Source organism: Equus quagga, chromosome 4 (assembly GCF_021613505.1).
Source record: "Equus quagga isolate Etosha38 chromosome 4, UCLA_HA_Equagga_1.0, whole genome shotgun sequence".
Lineage (NCBI taxonomy): Eukaryota > Metazoa > Chordata > Mammalia > Perissodactyla > Equidae > Equus > Equus quagga.
This window is the reverse complement of record NC_060270.1, coordinates 139,339,795-139,366,823: the sequence shown is the minus strand read 5'-3', so window position 1 is coordinate 139,366,823 and position 27,029 is coordinate 139,339,795. Positions and strand designations below refer to the sequence as shown.

Here is a 27,029-nt window from a genome sequence, read left to right as displayed (position 1 = left end):
CAAATTATCTGTGTAAGTACTAAAGGTAACTAAAGAAAAAACAGGAGAGGAACACTAGGAAGAACACATATTCTACTTGAAATTTTATGGAGAGAGGTTTCTGGATATCCAGTACACACACATCTGGTCCCACGTCAAAATTTTCCTGATATTCATATTTAATAAAGATACTGGCACAAAGGCTCTAATTTCTAGTTTATCTACCCATCAAAAGAGATTTAGAAACCCAGAAAACCTCAAGTTTTGACATTAAATGGTCATTTTGGCAGGTTCTATAATTACTCTCTCCAATATACACAGATAATTAAGTTAAATTATATATTTTCAACTTGTTAAGAAAGCACTGATCGGAGGCTGGACTGGAACGACTAGAATCATTTCCAAACAGACCCCCTCCGCCACCATCGCCAGCAAGTTTAAAATGAAAGGAGCTCGAAACCAACTTGGAGGGATTGAGTTTGAACTATATTAAAAATGCAGACGTGGCATAATATTCTCAGAGGTCTATGAATGCTGGTTTATGTTTTGATATAGATATAAGGTGTAGATAAATAAATTTCATGCTGAATAAAGTCCATTCATTCGTCATTTAACAGTGAATGCAGAAAACAAAAAATATACTCTACATTACCTTTAGAAGCACTTTATTCTTTACCTAAACACCTCCTTTAAATCTTTCCTCTATAAAACATTCCTCTGTTAGAATCTGAGAATTTGTTCATTTTCCCTTCCTTTCCATTTGCCTCTCTGCTTTCACTCGTTCCTTCGTTCACACAGTCCATTAGTGACTAAATCTCTCTCCCGAGCTAAGTGCTGGGCCGCAAAGATCCAAAGCACATTCTCTGCCCCCAACGCTCTTCCTCTCTAGAGGAGGATGGGAGACAGACAGAGACAACGACGTGTTCATGACACTGCTCATGACAGAAGTCTGATCCATTCTGAGGGGAGGGGGCAGCAGGAACCAAGGAGGGCCGTCTGGTCAACTTCTGAGCACAGCAGAGCCTGCCTGAGCAGGGACCCAGCCTGCGATGCGAGGGGCAATACACTGCCCTCTCGCTGTCTTGTGTCTGCCCTCTGATATTTGGGTCCTATATTAAACACTGCTTCCTCCAACGGTATTTTCATCATGATCTCAACAAATGCCATATCAATGATGTACTGCTTTAAAAAGTAGTGCTGAAATGGCACCAAACTTCTGCCAGGGAGTAGGGTGCCGGGCAAGGATTGAAAAAGGAGGTGGTGTTTTAGCCTGGTCTCAACAAACGAGAAGGTGTCTACCAAGCAGACAGGTGAGGGGGCAGGAAGAGCAAAGCAGGACACACCAAAGGGCTGGGGCTTTCAGAAAACTGCAGGAGATGGATGACAGGCTTGAACCCCTTGAAATTGCCCTGTTTGTTAATAATCCCCCCGTCTTGCTTCCTTCTAGGTTTTCAATGTAAACAAAATGTGTACAAGGAAGAGAACCATTTCACATCAAGAGAGGAAAACCAGGGCTGAATTCATTGACGCAGTTCCCATATGGCCTGAAGAAACATCTTCGGAGGAGTTTGAGGGGTTTTGTTTTGTTTTCAAACAAAAAAACTTGCAAGGGTCTCTAGAAGCAAAAGACACACCACATACATTAAGGTCCAACTTTGGAATCAGTATTTTTTCTAGCTGTGTGCTAAGTGCCCTCCTTAAATTACAGCTAAACCTGATCAAATTCAGCCGTTAAAAAAGACTACACCTAGAATTGCTTCTATGGTCTAACTCATCCCACGGCCCCTTCCTCCTTCGTGTACGGCACAAATCCAACACGCATATTTATTTCACAAACACAAGCCGTACTCGCCACGTGTAGTAAGAATTTTTACGAATACTCTCTCATTTACTTCTCAATACAACCCTAGGAGGTAAGTATTGCTATAATCACCATTTTATAGATGAGATAAGCGAGACCAGAAGGAGGGAAATAATTCACAAAAATCAACCAGCTGGTCAGTGGTAGAACTAGATTCCAACCAGGCCGCCAGCCCTCAGAGCCCACGTCCTCAGCCATTCGACCGCACTGCCTCCTGCAGTTCACGATCCCCGCAACTCTGGTACCTTGTGAAATAGTGATAATTTGAGTTCAAAGGCTGAATCTCCAAGCTGAATTTCCTGAGAAATTATCTACGGTTATTGTTTTCTCTATGCCACCCACATCTTTTAGAGGTCTTCCAGACAGATGGAGCCCAGCTTCCAAGAAAGGTCTCTTTCTCTCATAGAACTCGCAGTATTATGGGGATAAATTGTAAAAATAATGTCCAATGCACAATTTCATGCGGTCAAGCTCCAATCACAAAAGTCCCTTGTGGCTTCCCATCCGTATCTATGTTTTTCAGCTCAGACAGGTGCCTCTCTAGTTTCCAGACCCTGCATGGGCTCTTGGTAAAAGACCCTAGTGAGACTGTCCTCATAAGTGGATTTCTTCCTACTGGATTCACATTCATGATGTTAGTCAAGAAGCTAAAAATAAAAGCTGTGGCTAGCTCTAGTTTTTGTGTGCAGGCATATTAATTTAAATCATTTCCCTTTAATTATATTTAACACACATTAGAAATTTGGTAATTATAAAAGACCTTTAATTATCAACATTCATTATTATCACTATTATTAACATATATTAAGCACCCACGGTCTGCTAAATGCTATACTCAAGATAAAAGGCATTAACCTTGCAATTCCACTGTGAGCAAGAGAGAAGACAATCTTCTCCTTCCAGATAGAGAACAAAATTATACTTGCCTAACTTGACAAACAGCCAGTGGATGAGTCAGGGATAAAGCCTAGTTGTCTTCACCACTAGACAACTGGGTAAACAAAGAATGGTTATAAAACTGCTGCTTTAAGCACATCTGAATATTTCTTCCATAAACATTTTTTATGCCCACAACAGATTTTTTGTGGTGGCAAATCTTCCTGCTTCATAGGATATCCAAATTGTGCAAACAGTCAAGTCATTTGAGACCAACTTTACCATATAAATTTTGGCATCAAATAGAATGATACCATTTTTGGTAGAAAACTGAAGTATGACTATAAAACGATGAAATAAATTTTTTTTGGAGGAGGCTCACAAACTGGCTTTGAAGGAAGTTTCAAGGAAGATTGCCCAAAGCATGTGAGCAGAGGTGGCATCAACGGGACAGAGGCATAGACTCTAGGGTGCTACTTCCAAGGCTAACAATTGACTTGAGTAGTAGAACGACAAGAGGCTGTACTTTGGGTTAAGACATATTGGAAGTAAAGTCCTAGCACTGCTACTTATTAGTCGTATGATCTGGGCCAAATGAGTTAAATTGATTGTTCGAGCCTTGGCTACTTCATCTATAAAACAGAGTCAATAAAGCGGAACCTGCAGATTTTTATGGGATGAAATACGTTTTAATATACGTAATGAAGTGTCCACATCTGACATGAACTTGGAACTGAGTGAAGAAAATCTCTCCCTCCATGACATCCTGGGTAGTATTACATGCCCATCTGCTGGCAGACCGAGCATGAAGATTAATGCTATTAAAAGGGCAATTAAGTTGCTTTGTGGTTGAAATAGGCTGTTACGTGATCAGAAGATGTACTCCATTCTTTACATAAACCTTTTATAAGTGCCCCCTGTTCTTTAGGCACAATGCTATGTTCTGGGCATGTGGAAGGAAATTTGATCCACCCACAAGGAGCTCAGAGTCTAGCAAAAGAGATAAAAAATGTGGACAATTATAACATGATGTAGAAAAAATAATGAAGACTTGCCAGTGTGCCATGGGTAGGAGGCAGTTAACTCCACCCATAACAGAGGACGCGGGGAAGGATTAGTAAAGAAAAAGACCATTGCTCAGGATTTTGCAAGAAAACTGGACATTCCCTAGGGAAAGGGGGATGAATGGCATTTGTCATTTGCCTGGCAGAAGAAACAACTGGACAAAGACACACAAACAGAAGCACACCTTGGACCATGAGAAACGGTGAGCAGCATGCATGGGGTGTCTAGCGTGGAGTGGCGAGAGATGAAGCTGAACATATAGGTTGGAGTTAGGCTGTAGAAAGTCATGCTAAGAACTCAAAAATAAACCCGTGCTTATATGTCAAATGATTTTTGACAAGGGTGCCAAGACCATCCAATGGGGAAAGGACAAGATTTTCAACAAATGGTGCTGGGAAAACTGAATATTCATATGCAAAAGGACAAAGCTGGACCTTTACCTAATACCATATACAAAAATTAACTCAAAATGGATCACAGACATAAATATAAGAGCTTTAAAACTATAAAACTCTAAGAAGAAAACACAGGGCAAAAGCTCCACAACATTGGAGAAGGCAATGGTTTCTTGAATCGTATGATTCAGCAATTCCATTTCTGGGTATACACCCAAAATAACTGAAAGCGGGGTCTGAAAGAGATATGTGTATACCCATGTCCAAAGCAGCATTATTCACAATAGCCAAAAGATGGAGGAAGCACAAATGTCTATCACCGGGTGAATGATTAGGCAAAATGTGGTATATACATACAATGGACTATTATGCAGTTCTAAAAGGGAAAAGGAAATTCTGGCGCATGCTACAACACAGATAAACCTTGAGGACATTATGCTAAGTGAAACAATCCAGTCACAAAACGACAAATAATGTATGATTCCACTTATACGAGGTACTTAAAGTAGTCAAAATCATAGAGACAGAAAGTAGAATGGTGGCTGCCAGGGGCTGAGGGGAGGGGGGGATGGGAAGTTACCGTTTAATGGGTCCAGAGTTTCAGTTTTGCAAGATGAAAAGGATTTTGGAGATGGATGGTGTGATGGTTGCACAATAATATAAATGTACTTAGTGCCATTTAACGGTACACCTAAAAATGGTCAAGACGGTAAATATACTATGTGTATTCTACCACAATAAAAAAAGCCATGGAAGATTTTTAAAATATATTCTGGAAGCATGGAAAATGGTCAGTTGTTTCAAGGCAGGAGAGTGACATGGTCAAATTTTGTAAATATATTCAGATATTTACAGGTATATAATAATTTTATTCATGAAACAATAAGGAATCACTCATACCAACAAAACCTCATTGGACAAATTATACAACCTTTAACTCAATAATGCCTATATTTAATGAGACTATTCAAATAACATTTTGACCAGACAAATGTAAGAACTTTGATAGGTGTGTCAAAATGTGGTATCACAATGTACCACTATCCTTTGCTTGAGAGATTTGCTTATTTGTTTATATTTGGATCTTCACAGAACATAGCTGAGTGTCAAATCTATTTTCTTTAAAAATTAAAATTAAGAAAGCATGGGTGATTGACACCATGATCGAAATTCAAGGCAGAGAAAGAGGAAACCATACAATTTCTTTAAACAAGTCCTTCAATTCTGACTTCTGATGCTAAAGAATCTACCTTTTCCATTTACAGGGGGATAATCCTTATGGCTTTTGCAACAAATACCACTTACCCATTCTTGGCTTCAAAGGTAGAAAGTTTTGTAGGGAACAAGGCTGGAACGTCAGTTGGAAAACATCAGGGCTATATCAGTCTGAAAACCGTCAGCCAGTTGCAAGTTTAAAAAGGTTTGCTAAGAGGAGCAATGTTTTACTGGTTCAAGGCTGTCAGAAGGCTCTGGGTCTCCAGTGCCTCACACCAGTCACTTCAAAACTAACTCACTCCAGATGTCCCTATGATCATGTAATCAGACATCAAAAGCCATGTGGTGACAAGCTCACAGGCTGCTTATGAGGACGCTATATGTTTCCACAAGCGTAAAACACACACAGTAGCTACTTTAAAATGTGATTCATCTAAATCAGAATTCTATTTTAAAGTACAGAGCTATTAGGGAAGGGCCACCCTCCTGAGAAAGAGGAAAGTCTTTTAAATGTCTGTACAGTGTCATTCTATGACTAGATTTTGAAAGGAAAAATCAAAATGAAGCTTGCACTTCAGAAGAGTTTATGTGGTGAGAAAAAAAAAATCCCCCATCAGAAGAGATTTCTAAGAACGACACCACACTCAAGGTACAAAAAAAATTTTCTTTTCCTTTCAATACTGATTGTCTTGCATCTTCTCAAGGCGAACTCTCATTAAACCTTTCCTTCCATACTGTCAATCTTCAGTAGACATCCACAACATGGCAGGCACACAGAGAAGACCAGAACACACAGAAGGTGCAGCCGATACCCTTGAGCTTTCACGTTCAAGTAACATGATCTGCTTGCCCTTCAGTCTTCAGATTTAAGCAGTGCTCTCCTCCAAAGAATTGACGTGTGTATATGGACGTTTTTATGTTGCTGCGTTTGTGTATTTGGATTTTTAAAATACATATACTTCTTGAAATTACTACCTTGAGCCATAAAAATAAATTTTAGTGTTCTGGATAGAAATACAACCACATTCCATGAACACTTATAAATACTGAGACATTAAAAGGAAATTTAAAATTGAATTTGTACCGACGAAGCTAACGATTCACATCTGGAACCTGAGCCTGCTAGCTTGGATGTTTGATTCCCTAAGAATGACAGGAGTTCATTTAGGATTTCTATTTATTATTTTCTTTCAGTTACACAAAATTTCTGAGGAAATCATCCACAATTTAAATAATTTTCTGAGGGTCACAGAGTTATTGATACAGTCAGGACAAGGAACTTGACCTTTGGAATAAAGCTACTTTAAACATCATCTTTACCAAATTTCAAACAACATTGTCGAGTTTCATCTGCCTATACTGCTAATGTGAGATGTTTATTAGTGTTTTGCTAAGAATCACCTGGTAAACGTTCTTATACTCTTGAATTAATTCTCATAGCATGATTTTTATTTTTATCTTCGTCCAAATCACTTGAAACCAGAAGAACTTTTTAAAGAGGATGGACTATGAGGAAAATTTAGAAGGAGAAATCTGTAGACGTGACAGGTATAAGAGCAGTATCTTGTCCAGAAATTTCTAATCAAATCAAGGATTTTCTAAATTCTTTGAACACAGTTATTAGAAAATCACAAGCTGTAACTACCAAGATCACTGAATTTTTGATTCTAGAACACATAGTATTGTTGACACAGAGGTAGGACTCGGATAATTGATTCCACTGCATGTATATTAATTTCTATTCTCTGTTCATTTATCAGGGGCACTAACAAAATCAGGCTTTATAATGGTTCATATCTCTAGAATTATCAAGGTTTCTCCTCTTCCTGCAATTTCTATTCTTTCTCAGAACCAATTTCAATGATGAAGTCATTGCTAGAATTGTGAGAGGATGGAGTGGGTCCCACAGTGGAAACTGCTGACCTCAGCCACAAACCCGCATTTTAATTCCAAGGGGAGGATTTGTGTCTAGATATCCCTCTCCCCCTGATAACATAGGTAACACATTGTCCTAAAGCAGAAAACTCTACACTAAGGCTATTTGGGAGAAAAACAGTATGTTAAACAGGTAATTTCCCAATTTTCACACTCTAAATCACACATACACAAATATATAAAATATACATACACACAAATATGCACATCTTTACACATGAGTTAAAAGTTGTTGAATGGAGTTCACTTTGCTCATCTCAGAAGCAAGAGTTTTAATCTCCTCATATATTTACCTGTCAGGCACCAGGGCCGGGGGCTTGAATACAAAAATGAATTCACCGGCCCATGCCTCTGAGGAGCTCAGTCTTGTAACAGACACATAAACAAGAGCTATATTTGAGTGAGAGAAGAGCTAAGAGAGCGAGTGCGCACGGTGATTCCCTTGAAGGGCTCAGGAGGCTGAGTGGAGTGTAGACTAAAGGCAAGGACACTCATTCTGATTGTTAAAAACAGAGTATTTGATCCTTTGATATTGACGCGCAGACTGCTGGGCTGTCTAATGGCTTTAGGTCTGGTCTTGATAACCGGGTTGTAAGTTTCCTGAGGACAGGGACCGTGTCTTATGCTTTCCAGATGGCACACGGCAGAGGTCTTGGGCATCTAAGGGATTAATCAATTTATGCTGACATGAAAGCAAAACCCATTCCATTTTCATCACATGCAGATCAGTCTGAACAGCCAAGATGACACGTCATGGTTGCCCCTTTAATGTCTTGAAACTGACCTCTGAATAGCGATGCTTCTTTTAGCCTTTCAGTTCTGGACTAGACCCAAGAAGAATGACTGGGAGCACACACCTGAACAGAGGTCACATTTCCCAGGTCCCTTGATCAGTCATGGGACAGACATTCAGGCAATCCAGATTTGTTTCACCAACTTCTGAAAGATTTGGTGAAAAACGGTTGTAGAATAAATTGGGCTTCTGGATTTTCTCCACCTGAACTCCCAGGCTTACAAACATAACCGCTTCAGAAATTAAGCTGCCTAAACTTGCCAAACTAAGTAAACATTTGGCCCCATGAAATATTGGATGGCAGCTTTATCTCTTAAAAAACAAAGCCATATGAAAACCATCATCGCAATGTGTCTCCAAGCTCTGGTCTTATCAGCGCACAGCGTGAACAGCTGGAGTTACAAACACCAGGACTATTATTAAATCACTGTGTCAGGAGGGAAAAAAAAGAAGCCCTTTTGTAGGCTTCAGTATCTCTAAATAATGCAATTATATACTACATGCTATTTCTCCCTCCCTTCACTCTGCGGTACCCATCTCTTCTCTTAGGAAGACAATGGATAGAGCCTTCCTTCCAATTTACATCAGTGTCTACAACAATTATTTTGTTCCAGTGTTTCTACAGCTTCTTAATTGTATACCTAATGAATAGAAAAATACGAGTTAGTCATTCAGAATTTTTGCTAAGTTTCCATGTTGGATTTTGACAGCAACCCACAACCAAAAGCCCTCTGACATTTCAGTGGCAATTCAATGATTTTAATTCTAAAAGCCAAGCTATTTAAATTTCTCTGTAATATCTCTACGATCCCCTTCATGGAGTTGAAAACATTTAAACCAAGAACAACATCGACTATAATTTCAATATATACGACATACAAGGGAAAAATTTCTCAAATCAATATCCTATCATATTATATGCAAGAGACAAAGAGAATGCTTCTATTCACTGGAAATCTTTTTTCTCACTAGAAGCAAACTGCCACTATCTTTGCTGATAAAAATCCCCAAAACTCCAAACATGCAACATTGAATTTTCACTTCTCATCCCCACTGAACATGCAGGACTACCAGAAACCCCTCTCCCCAGGGTGTCTTCCCACTACGGTCTGCGCCCTTTACCCCCGCTCTTACTGTTGCTAAGAACTTGCTGCTGCTGAATAAAGAGCTATTTTTGGCCTCTCAATGTAGCCATTCAAAAAGTTCTATTCATCTTAACATCTTGAATTTACATACTATGTGTTGGATAGAAAAGGTGACAATATGATGAAATAACCTCAATTATTTAATACATATTTGGGGGGCAGTGGCAATTCCCACTCTACTACTTAATGTGTGCCATTCATCATACTCCAAGAATTGGAGGCTTTCCCACATTATTTCATCCTAACCCCAAAACAAGTAGTTCTTGATCTTTTGTTTGCCTTTTAAAATTTGGTAAGAGTGATCGAGTCTCCTTCAGGAACACACACACACACACGCACACTCGTGTGAGCACACAAGGCCAGGGCATAAAACTTCAGTGAGTTAACAGACCTTCTGAAACTCATCAATGGGCTTCCCAATTAACAACCTCAAAGTCTGCCATGTTATTTTTTTGAAATGAAATGCATATATTATAGACATGGGCTTTTAAAAGACCAGTATTTTCTTAATTTATTTTGGTGATCCAGGACACGTAACAGTTTTAGAACAAACAAAGTCGTATACTATCCAGGAACGACCACAGCATTATAATTTTCAGGAGTCTACTTTTTAATTTACTTGCCCTGCAGGATCATTTTGCTTTAGGGGTTAAATGTGAAACTATAAATAGTCATTAAAACACAAAACAACCCTAGTGGTTAGCCGGATATTAACGAAAAAAAAAAAAAAAACACATCTGTTTTAGAGTTCTCTTCCATCCTCAATTCAGGAACATCAATTTCAAGAACCTGGGTTTATGGCATGCCCTTAAGCCAAGAACACCAGGTTACAATCAGCCAAGGAAGGTAAGACTTCTCATGAGCAGACTCTCACTGCAATCTCTTGACCCCAGATTTCTCTTTCTTTAATTCAAAAGCAGTCAGTAGAACTGGATTTTCTATTGCCTTGAAAGATAAACAGTCCCTACTTTTTGCACATTCGTAATTATGCTATTCTGATTAACTGGACAGGTTTATGAAAAGAGGAAGAAAGGAAACAAATTTCCATGCTGTGCATCTGGTGGCACTCTAAGTAACAAATACTGAGATTTGGTGGCTTTTCAATATACCCAGAATTTGAAGCTTGCAGAGAATCTGATTTCTCTAATTTAAATCCTTTTTAAAATTCCAGCTTGTCTGAGGGTGTACGTTTTAAACAACGTATTTGTAATAACTTAACCAGCCAGAAAACAAGTGCAACTTTCCCAGCTTTTCAAAAACACATATCTCTGGGCATCAAACACAACCCTTCCCTCTAAAGTAAGCCTAATGAAGTGCAACTAAAAATAACAGTCATCAACTGTGGTTTTAAAGGCAATATTTCAACATAATCAAATGTGTCAAATACTCCTCCTTACAGCTTCTTATGCTGTGGGTTATAAGTAAGTTTCATTTCTTGGGAATGATTGAACATAACCCACTTGGGGCTCTGCCATCTGTGAATTACTCACATGTGAACACTGTTTCAGAGATGGAAATTTTGATTGTTTTTTTTTTCTCGGATATTGAAATGAAATGCAATTGAGCAGAGCTTTTTAAGCAATTATTTTTCATATTAGTTGCTACATGGCTACATTATCACACACTCGCCATATTCATCATCACTTATTAAATCATGGGAATCAAGTATGGTGCTGATGAAGTTGTGAAGGAAACATCAAGCAGAATTATGAAATCTGAGAGATGGAGAAGGATCTACAGTCTCCGATTCCATACTCCCTGGGCTCAGGCCTGGCCACAAAGAACCCTCTCTGCAATGTGCTCCAACGTGAGTAGTGGTTATGTTCCCCTGGTCTCTTGAAAGGCTGCTCCTCTTATCACTGAGCAAACAACAAAAGTGACTATGGGGCTATATGTAGGGTGTCACGTAATTTATCATCCATACATGGACACCTCTGAGAGTTAGTGGGGACACTATTAATAATTATGTCAGAACAACAGGCATGAACCAGGACTGCCCCAGGCTACCCTAATCATATTGTTACCCCAGAGATGATGTGGAGCTCAAAGAACTTCTCCCAAAGGTCTCAAAACCATTTCATTAATGCTATATCCAATTTTGCTTCTGTCTAGAGCTGCTCTGTCCAATAGAAATAGAATGTGGACCCCAGATGTAATTTTAAATTTTCTATTTTCTAGTAGCCATGTTTTTAAAAAACAAAGTGAAAAGAAACAGGTGAAAATAATTTTAACAACATATTTTATTCAACCAAAGTATCATTTCAACAGGTGATCAATATAAAAATTACTAGTGAGATCTTTTTTTCATTTTCATTACTCTTTCTCATATTTCAGTCTTTCAAATCCAGTGTGCACGTTACACTTAAAATATATTTCTAGTGCTCAACAGCCACATGTGGCCAGTGGCTATTATATTGGACAATGTGGGTCTAAATAATCCATGAACTAAAGCACACAGGGATAAATGAATAGAGTTATAATAGACACATACACACAAATGTGTTTTTCTTGTAGGTAAAAATAGACACATCTAAATGTCTTCACTTACTAACTTTGCTTACCCTTCACAATAGGGCAGTTAAACTATCTTTCTCTTGCCTGGGGTGAACCAGACCTTAGAGCAGATAAACCTTTACCTGGTAGATTCTTCTGGGGAGCAGAGAGAATGGCTGAGTTAGAAAAGCTGGGTGATTGCTGAGAACTTCTGGGACTTTTCCCTGACTAATATGTGTCTTGCATTCCTAAGTCCAACACACACGCACTGGGCAACTTCCATGTACCTGGCACTGGAGATAGAAAGATAAATGAGGCACAATGTCTGGATCTTGGAATGTTAAGGCTTACGGTTTACATGGAGACTATTTTAAAATTGAATCAAGAGAAGCCAAGGATGTGCTACTCCTCCGTGGCAAGGCAGGGACCGGACTCCGTTCCTTGGGTCTCAGGTCTGCACCTCACCATCCACAGAGAACACTGCGAGGAAAGGAGAAAATATGTGTTTTCCTTTCTACTGTTCATACAGAGGGACTCGACCCATGTCTGAAAACTTGCATGGGGTTAGGTAAAAGGAATTGGGGTACCTGCATTTCCTCATGAATTAGGATTTGCCTCTTTGCTAGCAATACTATATCTCCCCAACTTGGAATTCGCAGACATCATATTCCGACAAGGGTATGGCATCTATCAGAAAGATTGCAGCCCTGGTCTCCTCCAGGGGAAGCGACGCTGATGTGTTTTCAGTTGGTCTAAATGCAGAGCTAAGTGACAGAAACATGGAACTAAATGTTGGCGGTTTCTCTGCGTGTAAATGATGGTAACCCATTAATCAGACACGATCTCATTTTAGGGTATGCTGACATCGTAAAAATAAGCAGTAAATTCTAGTTTTTCTCTTTTATATAATTCTTCTCTCATTTATATAGTTGTTCTCTTCCTCCAATCCAATATATTCAGGCTTAACATGGTCTCTATTAGTGTGTGTGCAACACACGACACACACACACATCATGTCTCACACCGGCTCTGTTTGTCCACATCATTAAAGTAGAATATATACACCTGGTTTTTATTAATGTTCCATTAAATATGTTTTTTTAAAAGGATGGAGAGTGAGAAAACATTACATCTAAAATACTTTCAGGACACTTACTTCTTTGTTTACGAAAAGAAATATGCCAGAAATTGCCATAAACTTATTAGTAAATACCCAATGATTTGGTCAGGTGACTCCCACTTCATACACATCGGCATTGGTTCTTGATGAAAATATTTTATACCATACTGGCAGAATCTGTTTAACTTATTCAGCATCCATGTATTAAGAAAATGTTTTCTAAAGGCACTGCAGGCAGTGAGATTTAAAATGGGGAAGAGTCTTGCTTTTAGGAAACTTTTTTCTTTTCTTTTCTTTTCTTTTTTGAGGCAGATTGGCCCTGAGCTGACATCTGTGCCAGTCTTCCTCTATTTTATGTGGGAGGCCGCCACAGTGCGACTTGAAGAGCCCTGCTATGCTCTTGCCCAGGATCTGAACCTGCAAACCCCAGGCTGCCAAAGCAGAGCACACAAACTTAACCACTACACCACGGAGCTGGCCCTTTAGGAAACTTTGTAATATGTTTCATGATTGAAGATCACCTATTGCAATGATATGTAGCCATCAACCAAAATTTACCTCTCAGGCTATTTCAAAGGATAAACCACAAATGCAGCTATTCAAAGCAACTTAAGATTTAACAGAAAGATCCCATGGTCCCACAGGGAAGGAGGACGTTGTCTCTACAGGAAACGATTCTCCACTGAACCTGCCATTATAAGCAGAGTAGCAATAGGTACATCTGGTTAGGAGCACTTTGGGTATCTAATTTCATTTTCCTTTAATTTGAACGCTGAGTTCTAGAAACCTAACACTGGCACCACGGGTCTATGATATTGGCAGCTTGAAACTATATCACCATTTCCCATGGCATGACTTCAGAAAGCACTGCATTAACACACCCAAACGTAGAAACTGCATCCTTGGGCATGCGGAAGCAGGAGGAGGAAGGAAATCCAACAGCTTAAGCACTGCTTAAGAGCCCCGACTCCGGAGCCCAATGACCTGGTATAATTCTTGGCTCTGCCACTTACTGGCTGTGATCTTTGACAAATTACTAAACCTCCCTGTGCCTCAATTTCATTATCAGTGAAATGGAGACAAAAACTTGCTCTTAGTGTGACGAGGAAGTTTAGATAATGTAAAGCTACACACATAATCAGTGCTATATAAATAATAGCGATCGCTGTAACGGTATCCTAGTAATAGCTTGTACCAGCTACTATTATAACTTACACTACGCAGTCTATCAAAAGATCTCTAATTATCAACTTACTTAAGCCCGCAAAGTTCCAGTTAGTCTATGGGTAAGGCCCTTTGATCTTTCATTAGCTGTGTGAACGGCAGGATACCTACTGGAATCGCAGGCTTCAGACTCTGGCCACTGGGCTGCGAAGCGCTTGGCTGGGCGTCAGCAGGTGGGCCTGGCGCTGGGTCACTGCTTCTCCTCACCAGCAGAGGAGTGCCTGCAGGACAAAATAAGAGGTGAGAGGTCAAGAGAACCCCAGGGGGAAGAGAGTGCATGGTACAATGCAATTTAATTAAAAAGGTTTACAGCATGCTTTTATGTAAAAACATTCTATTTCTAAGGATGCTTGTAAATTAACTCAGTTAATGATCTTTTGTCCTCTATTTATAGAATGACACATGGAAACAAAATCTTTCAACTCTTATCTTTCCCCACTTGCATTTCAAAACAAGTCATTGTACTTAACCAAAAACTGTTAGGCCATGCAAAACCTGACAGTGTGCAATCTAAAACTGATCTAGAAAATATATTTGAGTATTAAAAAGAATGATTATCCAGCAGACAAGTAAAGAGGTTCACACAGCCAGTGCAATTTGCTATTCAGTAGACCTAGCAGCATAGTTATTACTGCCATTTGCTGCCTCCCAAATCCTTTGAATGATGATATATACTGAAATAAATTATTTGCTGGGGTTATAGCATTAATGTCTTTTTAAGTACACAAAGAGATTGGTTCCATTCTCTTCCTTTTCTCCTCAAGTGGATAAAACTGATAAGGAAAATAAGTTAGTTCTTCTAAAAATATATCGTGATTTCTTTTTAATTTAATGAAAGCTTCCACTATTAAATATTTGAGTCAGTTATTAAATTCTGAAAAAAGATCATACTATTAGAAAGTTCAAATGAAATTCAACCTTAGCAGAGCTGGCAGCCTAACTACTCTGCCTGCAATTAGGCCTAAAATAATTTGTTTCATACAAAATTGGCCACTATAGAGGAAACTCTGAAAAAAAATATGTTTGTGCTTTAAACATTGCTCTCATATAAAAATTAACTTTTTATTTGTGTGCTTTTGGGAAAAAAGTGGTAAACAGTGGAAATCCAATTTCCCATTCATCACTATTCTGAAAATAACTCCCCAACTCTCTCAAGCTATTGCAGTTTAAAAGAACATTTTTCTTGCCTCATTTTATATGCTACCTTTATAAAAAGTGAATCCATTTTGAAGTTATTTACAAATCTGATTTTTATATGTGCTCCAACATTCTTGCACAAAACATAGAATTGCTAATACTTCTCATACTTGTTCAGACAAAAGTTGCTTTTTATAAAATAACTTCTTTCACAATAAAAAATTAACATGCTACTTAGGAGGAAACACTACACCAAAAGGTATTATAAAGTCTAAGTTCACATTCCCTCATTTCTTTCTTATTAATGGACACTTCACTACATTATTCCCACCTTCTCCACCTCCATGAAAACAATTTCTTAAGCAAGTAACAGAACAATACTTGTATGGTTGGCAATTGTTCTCTGAAAGAAATAGTGAAAGAGAAAATTAAGAAGAGTAGAAGGAAAAGAAAATACCCTAAATTCTTGAGACACAGAGTCCCCGTCCCCCACCAACAGTCCTTTCCCTGCTCCAGGTGACCTGAAGACTGAGTGCCTCTCAAGTTGGGCCCCTGAATCACATCTAACGTGGAGTCCATCTAAACGCAGTCGGTCTCGTCAGAAGCAACTCATTGTCTTTAAAATTAATGAGAGAATGGGGCAAACTCCATGAGACTCTGGTGTTTCCAAGCATTTAACCTAGACCAGTATATGACATGTCAATAATCTCATGGACAGAAAGAAACAAAACAAAACAAAAAAATAAATAAAAACCAGCACGGGACATCAAGGTCAAGAAATAAGTTGATTCAGAGGCACAGAAACGGATATTTCAGTGACTGACAATTTTACATCGTTTTTTTCAGCTGAGTCATATACATACATATGAATATATATAGAATATGTGTTATTTTTCTTAAATAATAAATATATTTTTCTTAAAGAAACCACACTAGATTGTTTTCCTTCAACTTTAAGGACATGACTATGACTCCTCATTTATCATCAATATCTGCCATTTTAATAACAGAATATTAAATTAAAACATAATTTCATAATAACATGTATTTGGGTTTATGTAGTCACCTAATATGCCATAGTATTATAGTGTGTCTCCCAGAAGAAGATAGTTCAGTTTTCTACCAGTGAATCGACTATTTGGAACATTAACAAAAAAAGAAAGAAACTTTAAGACGGCTAGATATTTCTTAAACACACTCTCAATTCATCAGGAATAAGGTTTGTTCTTTTCTATTCTTCTTTATTCCACTCTTTTTTTTGTTTTGTTTTGTTTTGTTTTTTTTGAGGAAGATTAGCCCTCAGCTAACTACTGCCAGTCCTCCTCTTTTTGCTGAGGAAGCCTGGCTCTGAGCTAACATCCGTGCCCATCTTCCTCTAGTTTATACGTGGGATGCCTACCACAGCATGGCTGCCAAGCAGTGCCATGTCCGCACCCGGGATCCGAACCAGCAAACCTCGGGCCGCCGAGAAGCGGAACGCGCGAACTTAACTGCTGCACCACCGGGCCGGCCCCTATTCCACTCTTGAATGTCTCTTGTTGAGTCACCTTCTAATTTTTCTTTGGCTGTCTTAATGTGCTAATAACAAGTACAAATCATTTCATATTGTAATTAATAATGAGCATCTTTAAATATGAACTATTATCTCAGACAGTCTTAAACAACCCTTCTCTTGGCAATTTAAAATTTATTTAAAATTTACTTTTTAAATTGCCAAGCCCCATTTGAAGATGACTTTCAGGACGAGATTGAGCTACAACTCAAAGACGAGGAAAGCTGCATCCCTGAGCACGACAGGAGGCAGGTAATGAGAAGTCCTCAAGAGGATGTGGGCAAATCCTTGGGTATATGTGATAGAGTACAAGGTGCACCTTGTAAGCAAGGCTGACTGAAGCGAGAGGGAGACGCCATATCTGGTTTTGTGGAACCTCCTGTTGGGGGCGGGGCGGGGTAATAAATAAAACAACTCTGCCCTGAAGGAGCTTATAAGCTGACAGTAAAGATCAGACGCTAACTCCAAGAACTATTCTGTGTTGGTACAGTGGACAGCACCGTGGGTTTTGAAGTCAAATAGACTGAGCTTCATCTTTCCCGGCTCTGTGACGTTGGGCTGCCTGGTCACACAAGTCTCATCATTTAAAACCTGGTGATAACAACACAGCACAGAACTGAGAGGCTAAAATAAATTAAGACACACGTAGGACATGCACTGTCCTGGATGTAATTTTCAAGCAGGAAAGCCCCTCCCCCCAAGAAAAAGGAGGCAACAGCACTTGATTTTTCAGCAGAGTAATCCACATACATACATGTCCTTGAGCAGTGTTATCTGTTCAAAAAGCTGAATTCCTGAAAGTCAAGTTAATTTTCTTGGAATAATATGTAAATGAAAATAGTAAAACATAATTCTTTGCTAAACCACATATAGCCTTACTATAGAAATCAAAGCTTTTAAGAAAAAAATGATTACGTGGGAAGGGAGTTCAAAAATGGGGGAAAAGACTATTCATTGGTATTTTTCAGCTAATTGAGAAAAGACCCAGTAACAGATTTTAGAGGCAAGAGCCCTCAGTTCAGCTCAAGGCATAGTGCTATCCTTGGAAGCAGAGTTTAAAGGCCACTAGCTGCAGGGGGCTGGCCCTGTGGCCGAGTGGTTAAGTTCGTGCGCTCTGTTGCAGGCGGCCCAGTATTTGGTTGGTTCGAATCCTGGCGCGGACATGGCACTGCTCATCAGACCACGCTGAGGCAGCGTCCCACATGCCACAACTAGAAGGACCCACAACGAAGAATATACAACTATGTACCGGGGGGCTTTGGGGAGAAAAAGGAAAAAATAAAATCTTTAAAAACAAAAAAACCCACTAGCTGCAGAGCTCAAATAAAATAAGAAAAGTTGTGTACTTTAAAGCATAAAGTCTTACACAACTGCATCAAAGTTTTTCCATACAGTTAAATATCTGAGGCCCCACTATGCATCAGAAACTACACATCAGGTGGATGATGTTAAAATGAGTAGTCATTGTCTTCCTGACATTATGGTGCTTACTCTGAGTTTATCTTTTGGAGATGGACATGTGGGGACAAGGAACATTTCAGTACACAGAAAGGTAGAAACCAGCGCAGTGTTCCAGGGAAGTTGTGTGTGGACTATTGAAGAACCCATACCAATGAACACGCACACTATGGACTGGCTCGAGTCCCACTGTACTTAGCTGGACACACAGAAACTTAATGGAAGCCAAAGAGATAGCTGAAGAGAAGCAGTACCCCTCAAAGCAGGAGATTTCCTGATCACGCGTGTAGCTAACAAGGACTCTGCCACATCAGGAAACCTCAATTCTTCCTGGAGTACTGCCCATATATATTCAGAGTTTATGTTACACTCAAGAAAAACCTACGCTGGGGCCGGCCCCGTGGCTGAGTGGTTAAGTTCGTGCTCTCCGCTTCAGCGGCCCTGGGTTTCACCATTTCAGATCCTGGGCACAGACATGGCACCGCTCATCAGGCCACGCTGAGGTGGCGTCCCACATAGCACAACCAGAGGCACTCACAACTAAAATCTACAACTATGTACTGGGGGGCTTTCGGGAGAAGAATAACAAAAAGGACAAAAAAAATAAGATTGGCAACAGTTGTTAGCTCAGATGCCAATCTTTAAAAAAAAAGAAAAACCTACACAAACAATCACTGTTCTTCTCTTTAAGAAGATGGTTAAACTCATTTGGTTCTTCCAGGTTTTGAGCCAACTAGCATCGGAGTTAGTTCCCAGGGAGCTGCGAATGATGGTGCATCTTCCAATTCTCAAGTAATCACCATTTCAATGGTGATAGAACTAGAATTCAGAGAGGTACAATTACTGGTCCAATGTCCCACCTAAATGTCACTAAGGGAGCCCAGAGGACGGTCACGTAATCCAGTTTGGGGAAAATAATTTTGAAAGAGGCAGCAATTAGTTACAAAGCTCACTTTGGTACATCAATGAATCACACAAAATATAAAGGCCAACACAAATTGAAGTTGTTGTCTATATAAATGTAAGTTTCTGTCTCTTTGTTATAAAATCACACACACACACACCAGGATGGATTTTTTTTCACATTTAGAGGACGTGTTTGGGATGGAGTTTGCTTAAATGACAGATTATGTATTATACACAAAATTGTTTGCTGGGTTTTGTCAGATGTCTTAGAAAGACAGGCAGTTACAGAAATTGAAACCAAGATGCAGAAGAATCATCCATATGATGCTGCAGTAGGCAGACAAAACAATGGCTTTAAACCTGAGCCCCACATCAAACATCACAAAGGCACATGTTCTAAATCATACAGTGAGGAAGAGCAGGGAGCTATTCAAAGATGGTTGATGATTCTCCTGAGCAAAACTGGAAGACCAGCTAGTCATCAGCGTTGATGCTATTTCATTCTAGGGCGATTGACACCTGGAGAGCTCTAGGGGGGTCCCAGTTAAAGTGTTGACAAGGCATCTGTAGGAACTATGAGGCCCCAAGCATGGAGAGGCTGGAAGGGCAACGCGAGGGGAAGGCACATGGGTCGACAGAGGAAATGGAAGGATGGACTCAAGGACATGGAGAGTGTCACAGTGACTACACCTGTAGAGCAAATGAGAAGGGGCATAAAACAGAAGCCTAAAACCATCTTTATATCTCTTTCTTGGGGAAGACTGAGCAATAGGGAAGTTTTAGCAACTGCTATGATTTGTTTCAGAAAAGAAACACAAATCTCGGCTTTAGCCCCTGAGGGTTAGAACAATTCGCTTTAATCTGAGTTGTCTTGATATACCTGAGAAATCAGACGCTAGATATTCAGTTGGGCATTCATAAAGATGAGGAGGAAGTTCATATTGGAAACCATATTGGCTTTCAGAATGAGTGAGCTGAGATGAGCATGAGGTAAACAAAGGAAAAGAACGAGGAAGAACCCGCACAGGTCTACCCACAGCATCACACGCAAATGAAGAAAATCAGAGTTTTATATTCACACAGAATCTTCAGGAAGGAATGGTATCCAGAATGACAAGTGGTTACAAAGCCAAAGAGGAAGGATAGAGAAAAGAATTGGAGTTAACATGACAAACTGTTTATGTACAAAGAGGGATAAAACTGGCTTTTTAAAGTTTCAATTTTCCTTTGTTCTAAGGGATCACTTCTCTGCTATTGAATTATCAAATCACCAAAACACTTAGACAGTTTGAAGAAAGAAAACACAGTCTTCTTCCCAAGCTACTGACACTCAGAATAACAAGATAAATATGAACAGGGGAAAAAAATGCTATTGAGATATGCCTAAATTGGTAAATATTTCACTTTGATGATGAAAATGAATTGCAAATGGTTAACATTTGTACAAACTTAAAAAGAGATAAAGAAATAGAAGGAGATACATTCTGCCAGGTAACCACTATTAATAGTATCTGAATACTATTAATAGTATGCATAGGCTGCATCTTGGTTTCCTATAGTAAATTTCCTTAATAACAGACTTTGTAGTTAGTCAACACCCAGAAGAATGCCTTCTGGTTATCTCGTACTTCAACCTGGTTGAATGAATTTGATGTTACAGTATGGATATGTCCTCCAGAGACACGGTGCAGAGACTGGGGGTCAGGAAAGCTGCCTTCTAAGGTGGCTCTAGTACTGTGGAACCCCCAGGCAGAGGCTCCACCTCAGAGTCCAGGCTCTCCTCATCAGCTACGTCAGCATGCTGGACAAGCCACAGCAAAGTCCCATTCCAGATGGACAAAGAGATAGCTCCATGATTTATGCGGCCAATAAGGAAACTAAAGTCCAGAGAAACTAAGTTCTGAAGTCTTCTGGACTTAATTTCTACTTCAGTTTTGTTTACTTGACACTTCTCTTGCAGTGTCACATTCTCTGTGGGTAAGTGCATGGAAGCAAGGGGAATGGCATCTCTTCAATGCTTTTCATCTAAAGAGGTTGGCAGAAAGGAAGATGTGGATTGGGAGATACAGACAAAAAGAAGGGGTGGGGACACTGAGGAGCTAAAAGGCAAACACGGACCTGCAGTCTCATGGGTGTGTCTGTCAGGAGGCTTGACCCCTCGTGGAAGCACATGAGTACCTCTCCTGGTGTGCCTGGGCTCTCTCGCAGATAATTTAAATGCCTTCCCAGTATTCTCTTCCTACTAATCCTGTCAATACTTCAATAAAAAAAGATGAGTGAAAGCAGTACATCATTTGTTTTTGGAGACAACTAGGTTTTCCTTTTTGTCTGGATATTATGGGTGTTAGATAGGGCTTTTCAACTGATGCCTAACAAACTCCACTGCACTGAAATCTGGAGACCCATAAAAAAAACTGGTAATGATACCAATAGTGGCACAATTTATGGCAAAGTACCGAGAAGAGATCACTTTCGCTACAGGAGTGCCTGACCAGGTTTGGTGCCTGGCCTCTGATGCATGCAGCAGCTGTGACATGCTTTCACACACCGTGATGGGAAAACCACACAAGGGAAGCCAAGTAAAATGTTAGGGGAATTTTAGCTGTCCAAATTCTTTGGTCTTAAATATCACTCCATTAGGAAAGCGACTCCCAGTATTGCCATAAAAGGAGCAAAGAAGTTCAAGCTGACTAACAGCATCATTTTTCTTTCATTTTGGATTACAAAAACCACGCCTGTTCAACACAAAATGGGACAAATGCAGGGGATTCACAGCATAGTCACCAGCTACACAGCAGATCGGAATGAGCACGTACACGACAAAATATCTTTCAGTATTTGGAAAGCTGCTTACACTGGAGGGCCCTGTGACAAAAACAAGTGAGGGGGCTCTTAACCCACTTTTACGGGGAATTATACTTTCCTCTGAAGATGGTTATGCCTTCAACTCTAACTATGCTGTTGCTGCATTCCTGAGGGTACATACTTTCTCTTCTATCAAAGTTTTCACATTTGATCCAGTTGATATATACAAATCTACAGTTTTTCATATTGTTTAAACTACTCCACGATCTCAATTTACTTAAGCTATTTAAGGATTTTATTTTTCCTTTTTTCTCCCCAAAGCCCCCCCGGTACATAGTTGTGTATTTTTAGTTGTGGGTCCTTCTGGTTGTGGCATGTGAGATCCCGCCTCAGCATGGCCTGATGAGCGGTGCCATGTCTGCACCCAGGATCCGAACCGGCGAAACCCTGGGCCGCCGAAGCAGAGCCCGCAAACTTAACCACTCGCCCATGGGGCCGGCCCCTACTTATGTCATTTAAAGTCAGTTAATGACACGTCTTAGGCATGCACTAGGTCCTAGTTGTTATATGAAGAACAATAACAAGCAACAAAGGGACAAAACTCACCAGATTGTTCAGCAATGCTTGTAGAAGAAATTCAGAAGTGGTCATGTTAGGTGAGAATAAATTCAAAAGATTAAAGAAAAGAACAATGACAGGTTACAGGAAAGGTTCAGCAGAAGCCAAGGTCCTGGTCTTTGCAAGGCATACACTCTAGAAAAGGAACAAACATTAACAAACACAAACAAAGATGCCTGAATTAATCTATCCAAATAAAGGCTCCTGATTCACAGAGCGGAAGTGAGGGCATCTGACACGTGCATTTTAACCTCCCATTTCTTGTTGTGATATTCAAGGACTTCGTTGGTTTCTCCAACCTACCTTTGATTACATCTTGTACTCATTCTTTGCCATGTGGCCAAACAAGACTATTTGCCATTGCCTACAAATGCCCTGCAGACTCTGACCTCTGTGTGTATGCTGGTTCTGCCCTCTAAATTATCCTTCTCTACTACTGCAGTCAGTTACAATCCTGTCCATCCTTTACATTATAAGCAATCTCTACACCCTTGGCCTACCCAGACAGATTTATTGTGGAGCTAACAAAGCCTAACTTCAGGGCCCCTTGTTTGCATGGGCCCCTTACAAGATCCCAGGAGGAACTTTAGCAACATGATCACACAATTATGTGATTTTGTAAATTTTACATAAGTAACATGGTTTAATTGCAATAGGTTAATTGTGTTATTTCTTTCAACTCTGATGTCCCCTCCAACACTCGCCCTCCTGTTGGGTGAACCTAGAGTGCCCAAGAGCATTCCTGGGATCCAGGTAAGAGGAAATTGAGTTGGAGATATATTTCATCTGAGTATAATGGACCATGTTTGTGTGGCTCATAGATATTTCTGTGTACAGTTACCGCCAGTCATCCTGATGAGGAATAGCGGAATATCCCTATTACCTACTGCGTTGGTTCACCCAGCATCATGATGCAAAGGTGCAGGGCCAGGTGACGAAACGAAATGACTGTGCTCTTTTTGCACCCAGCATGAGAAGGGTGTGGGTGCTAGAAGAGAAACAAGATTTGAAATGTACAAAGTCAGAAGCTAGTTTATGGAAAATTCTTTCACTCACCCAATGTATAAAATTGTATACAATTCAGTATTCAGATAATTCAGTTCTCAATAATAGTTTGACAAATGGGAAATTCTCTCCTATATAGTATATACTTGAAAATGCAGCATAAAATTAAAATCCTTGTGCTAGTAAGACACAAACCTGTAGCGTATGTGTGTATGAAGTCCCATGTTTATACATCCGAAATACTAAACAACAAAAAATATTTTGATTAACCATGGTAGAGCAAATATTGAATTATCCATTTATTCAATGTATTAAAAATACTATATATGAAGAGGTTATTAAAGAATAGTCAGTCAAAAATTATAGGGAAAAGTATAATAGAGGTATTTTCAGGTATTAATCTGTAATCAATTAATATATCATTAATAAAATATTGTTTTTTCATATTTTCTGACATGTCTAGTATATTAGCTTTATCAAATTTGTAAACTGTTGAGATTTTTTTCCCCATTCTAGATAAGCATTCATTTTTATGTGTTCTTTTGAATTTAAAATTTATAATCCTTTTCTTAAGTAGCAGGCTCCCCAAATTCCCTAAATCGAGTCCCACAACACATAGATCTGCTTCTGCAGCTTTTTAGGGTATGTCACGTCCTGTTTTGTCTTACGTGATGGTTGTATTTTTCTTGTCTCCCTCTGGTCTCCTCATTTAACAATATTTACCGAATGCGTAAAATACCCGAGACAGTCTTCTAGGCACTCTGGATACATCGCACAGAACACACAAAGCTCCCGATCTTGCAGAGCTGTAGACAGCTGCAGGCAGACAGACAATAAAGAAGCACACAAATAAATGTGGGCGTTGAAGATAGGGTAAAGCAAGTTCTTAAGAATACGAGAGAGAGAGAGAGAGAGAGAGAGAGAGAGAGACACAGAGAGAGAGAGAGAGAGAGAGTGATGGGGAGGAGAGGGTGGGAGAAAGCGTACATTGTAAGCTCTTTGATAGCCAGCAGCTCACCCTAGCCCATCTCTTGGGATCCCTAGCAGAGTGGGTACTGAGATGCGTGCTAAACTGAACTACACAGAGCCAGAGGAACAAAGATTAACCTCTAAATTCAGAAATGTTTGGAATCTGGCACGTCCCAGACAAGGGAATTTTTCCTGTTGTTCATGAAGAGGGTCCATGCCTCCATTATGTAAATAAATCACTACTGTCAGGTTTGTCTCCCGTCACCTAACACTTTTCTCCAGTATCAACATTAATTTTAAAACAAACACTATTCACACGTATGCAGCATATATTATCACCCTCCTAACTTAATGATAAATGAGCATAACGGTGACATCAACACCAATGGTAAACAACTCCAGTAGAGGCTCTGAAACTTTGACTACAGTCCTGTCAATCACTGTGGTTTATGAAGGACTCTATTGTCTGGTCGGTTGATCTGTCAGTTTTCTATAGTTTACAGTTTTACATCCTAGGTATTTAAGAGTTTAGTCTATATTCATAAGATTTATGGCGACCCATGGAATAACCAGAAGGATAGTAGTTGAGTTTACTTGAAAAGATTCTTCGGAAGAGCTGACTTTTAAACGCAGTTGAAATGCAGAAGATACATGAGCTGATAAACTGTATTAAATGATGACTAAGATATTTACAGTAGGCAGACGGGCACTTGGTTTTCGAGGCTAGAGATGGACAACCACACATGGATCCTGATAAAATTTGCTCAGCCAGAAAACAGGCATGGACCAAGTGACCGAAGAAGAAATTGATTGAGACTAAGGAATCTGGTTAGAAGAACATTACTAGGAGGTCTTAACATGAGAGAGTTTTAATTTAATTCAAATAGCAGTGAGACTTCCAAAGGGAGACAATCCATAGCATTTTTTTTTCAAGTATTGAGGAACTGGTTAAAATACATTTTAGAAAGACATTTGTAGCTTATGAATATATGAAAAATGTTGGCTAAAAGAGATATCCCAATGGTTTCTTTAGCAATTCCGTTTTGAAAATCATAAAGTGAATCTTATTATGTGTCCAGAGAAGGGGGTTTGGACTTGAGAGGACTGCTCGATTCAGCATGGAACACATTTGGGACGGCTCATTAGGGCAGCGAGATTGCTCTGTACTAAGTGTTTGTGGAATCTTTTCTGTCCTAAATTTTAGGCCACATCTCCCATTGAGTTGAGAACAGCCTCTGAAAGAATACTTCACTAGCTCTTTGCAAGATGAGAAAGGGAGAAATCAGCAATGCCTTCAGGCTGTTCAGCTCCAGTTGCAAACAATTACTGGCAACATCAAAGTCCTAAATTCAAATCACCAAGTCCTTCATGATAGATGAGAAACATCCACAAGACAACTGAAGGCATCCTGGGTGCAAATCTATATGATTTATCAGCTGCATTTGAAACCTTTGATCACTACATTTTATTGGATTGTTCGAAGTCCCTCCAGGAGTAGAAGAAGTGGCGCGTTATGGAGCCACTGTCATCTCTTAGGAAAGCTTAAAAGATGGTTTTATGCCAATATCTGTGTGCCCTAAATGTTGTCTTCTGTGTAGTAGCAAAGGGACCTAATGCCTCTCAGGCCCTTACTTCTGGTGTGTAAAATATAGTTTCTACTTAACAGCACTTAAAATTCTAAAGAAGAGTCAATCAACTAAAGCTCACTCCAGAAAACACAGAATCTGGGCTTCCCTGGCAGGGAACACGTCTAACGAAAGTGCCAGAAGACAGTCTGACTCCATCCTGTCCTGTCCTGCATGGAGACTGTCCCAACATCTGTAGCTGTGGCTTACGACCTCATTTGTTGACCCATAGCTACTCCTGGAGCCCAGGAACCAGCTTTGACTTCAGGCCCCTTTTACCTGATGCATCTGGCAGGCAGGGGTCATATTCTATCCATGATGTGGAACCAGCCCCAGCTGTCCAAGCCTTTGTGACCTCACAGTAGATAACTGAAATCTAATTCACTTGCAAGTAGCCTGGAAGACCACCCAGGTGTTTCATATGGCTGCCGTCTTGCTACAAAATAGGTCCATTACACAAGCTGGAGCACATTACACCAGCAGACTAATTCGCCCAGCGGCATGGCGAGGCAATGACCCATGGATCATTATTGACTTTCTGTGTAACTCTTGGCATCAGATTCAACGTGCATCAAAATCCACAGGCCACAGGTACAAACTAGATGGTATTTCTTTGATCCTTCAGAAGAGGGAAATTGCTCTTGCTAACAGCATTAAAGCTCTAACTTTCACAGGAAAGACATTTAGACACAGAGGGTCTGCTAATACCAAGCATGGGGAATAGAAAGTTTGGTTTGAATTTAAAATAATTTCTACAAATGAGTTTTTGTGAGTCACAAGAATGACTAGGTTTCAATCAATTTAAATAAAACAAGCCAAAGATTGAAAACCTATGACTATTTTAAGGGACAGA

The 27,029-nt window shown here is 39.7% G+C and overlaps 1 protein-coding gene across 4 annotated transcripts in view; it reads right to left on the bottom strand.

The window, feature by feature from the left end:
* PARD3B (par-3 family cell polarity regulator beta) overlaps positions 1 to 27,029 on the bottom strand; it is a 915,243-nt gene that overhangs the window by 478,524 nt on the left and 409,690 nt on the right. For 3 of the 4 annotated variants that reach the window (XM_046658143.1, XM_046658144.1, XM_046658145.1), the window contains exon 4: positions 14,213 to 14,322. In XM_046658143.1, the coding sequence (XP_046514099.1) occupies positions 14,213 to 14,322 (110 nt within the window). Of the gene's footprint in view, positions 1 to 14,132; positions 14,152 to 14,212; positions 14,323 to 27,029 lie in introns of those variants that run through there. The other variant, XM_046658146.1, reaches the window with a different exon arrangement.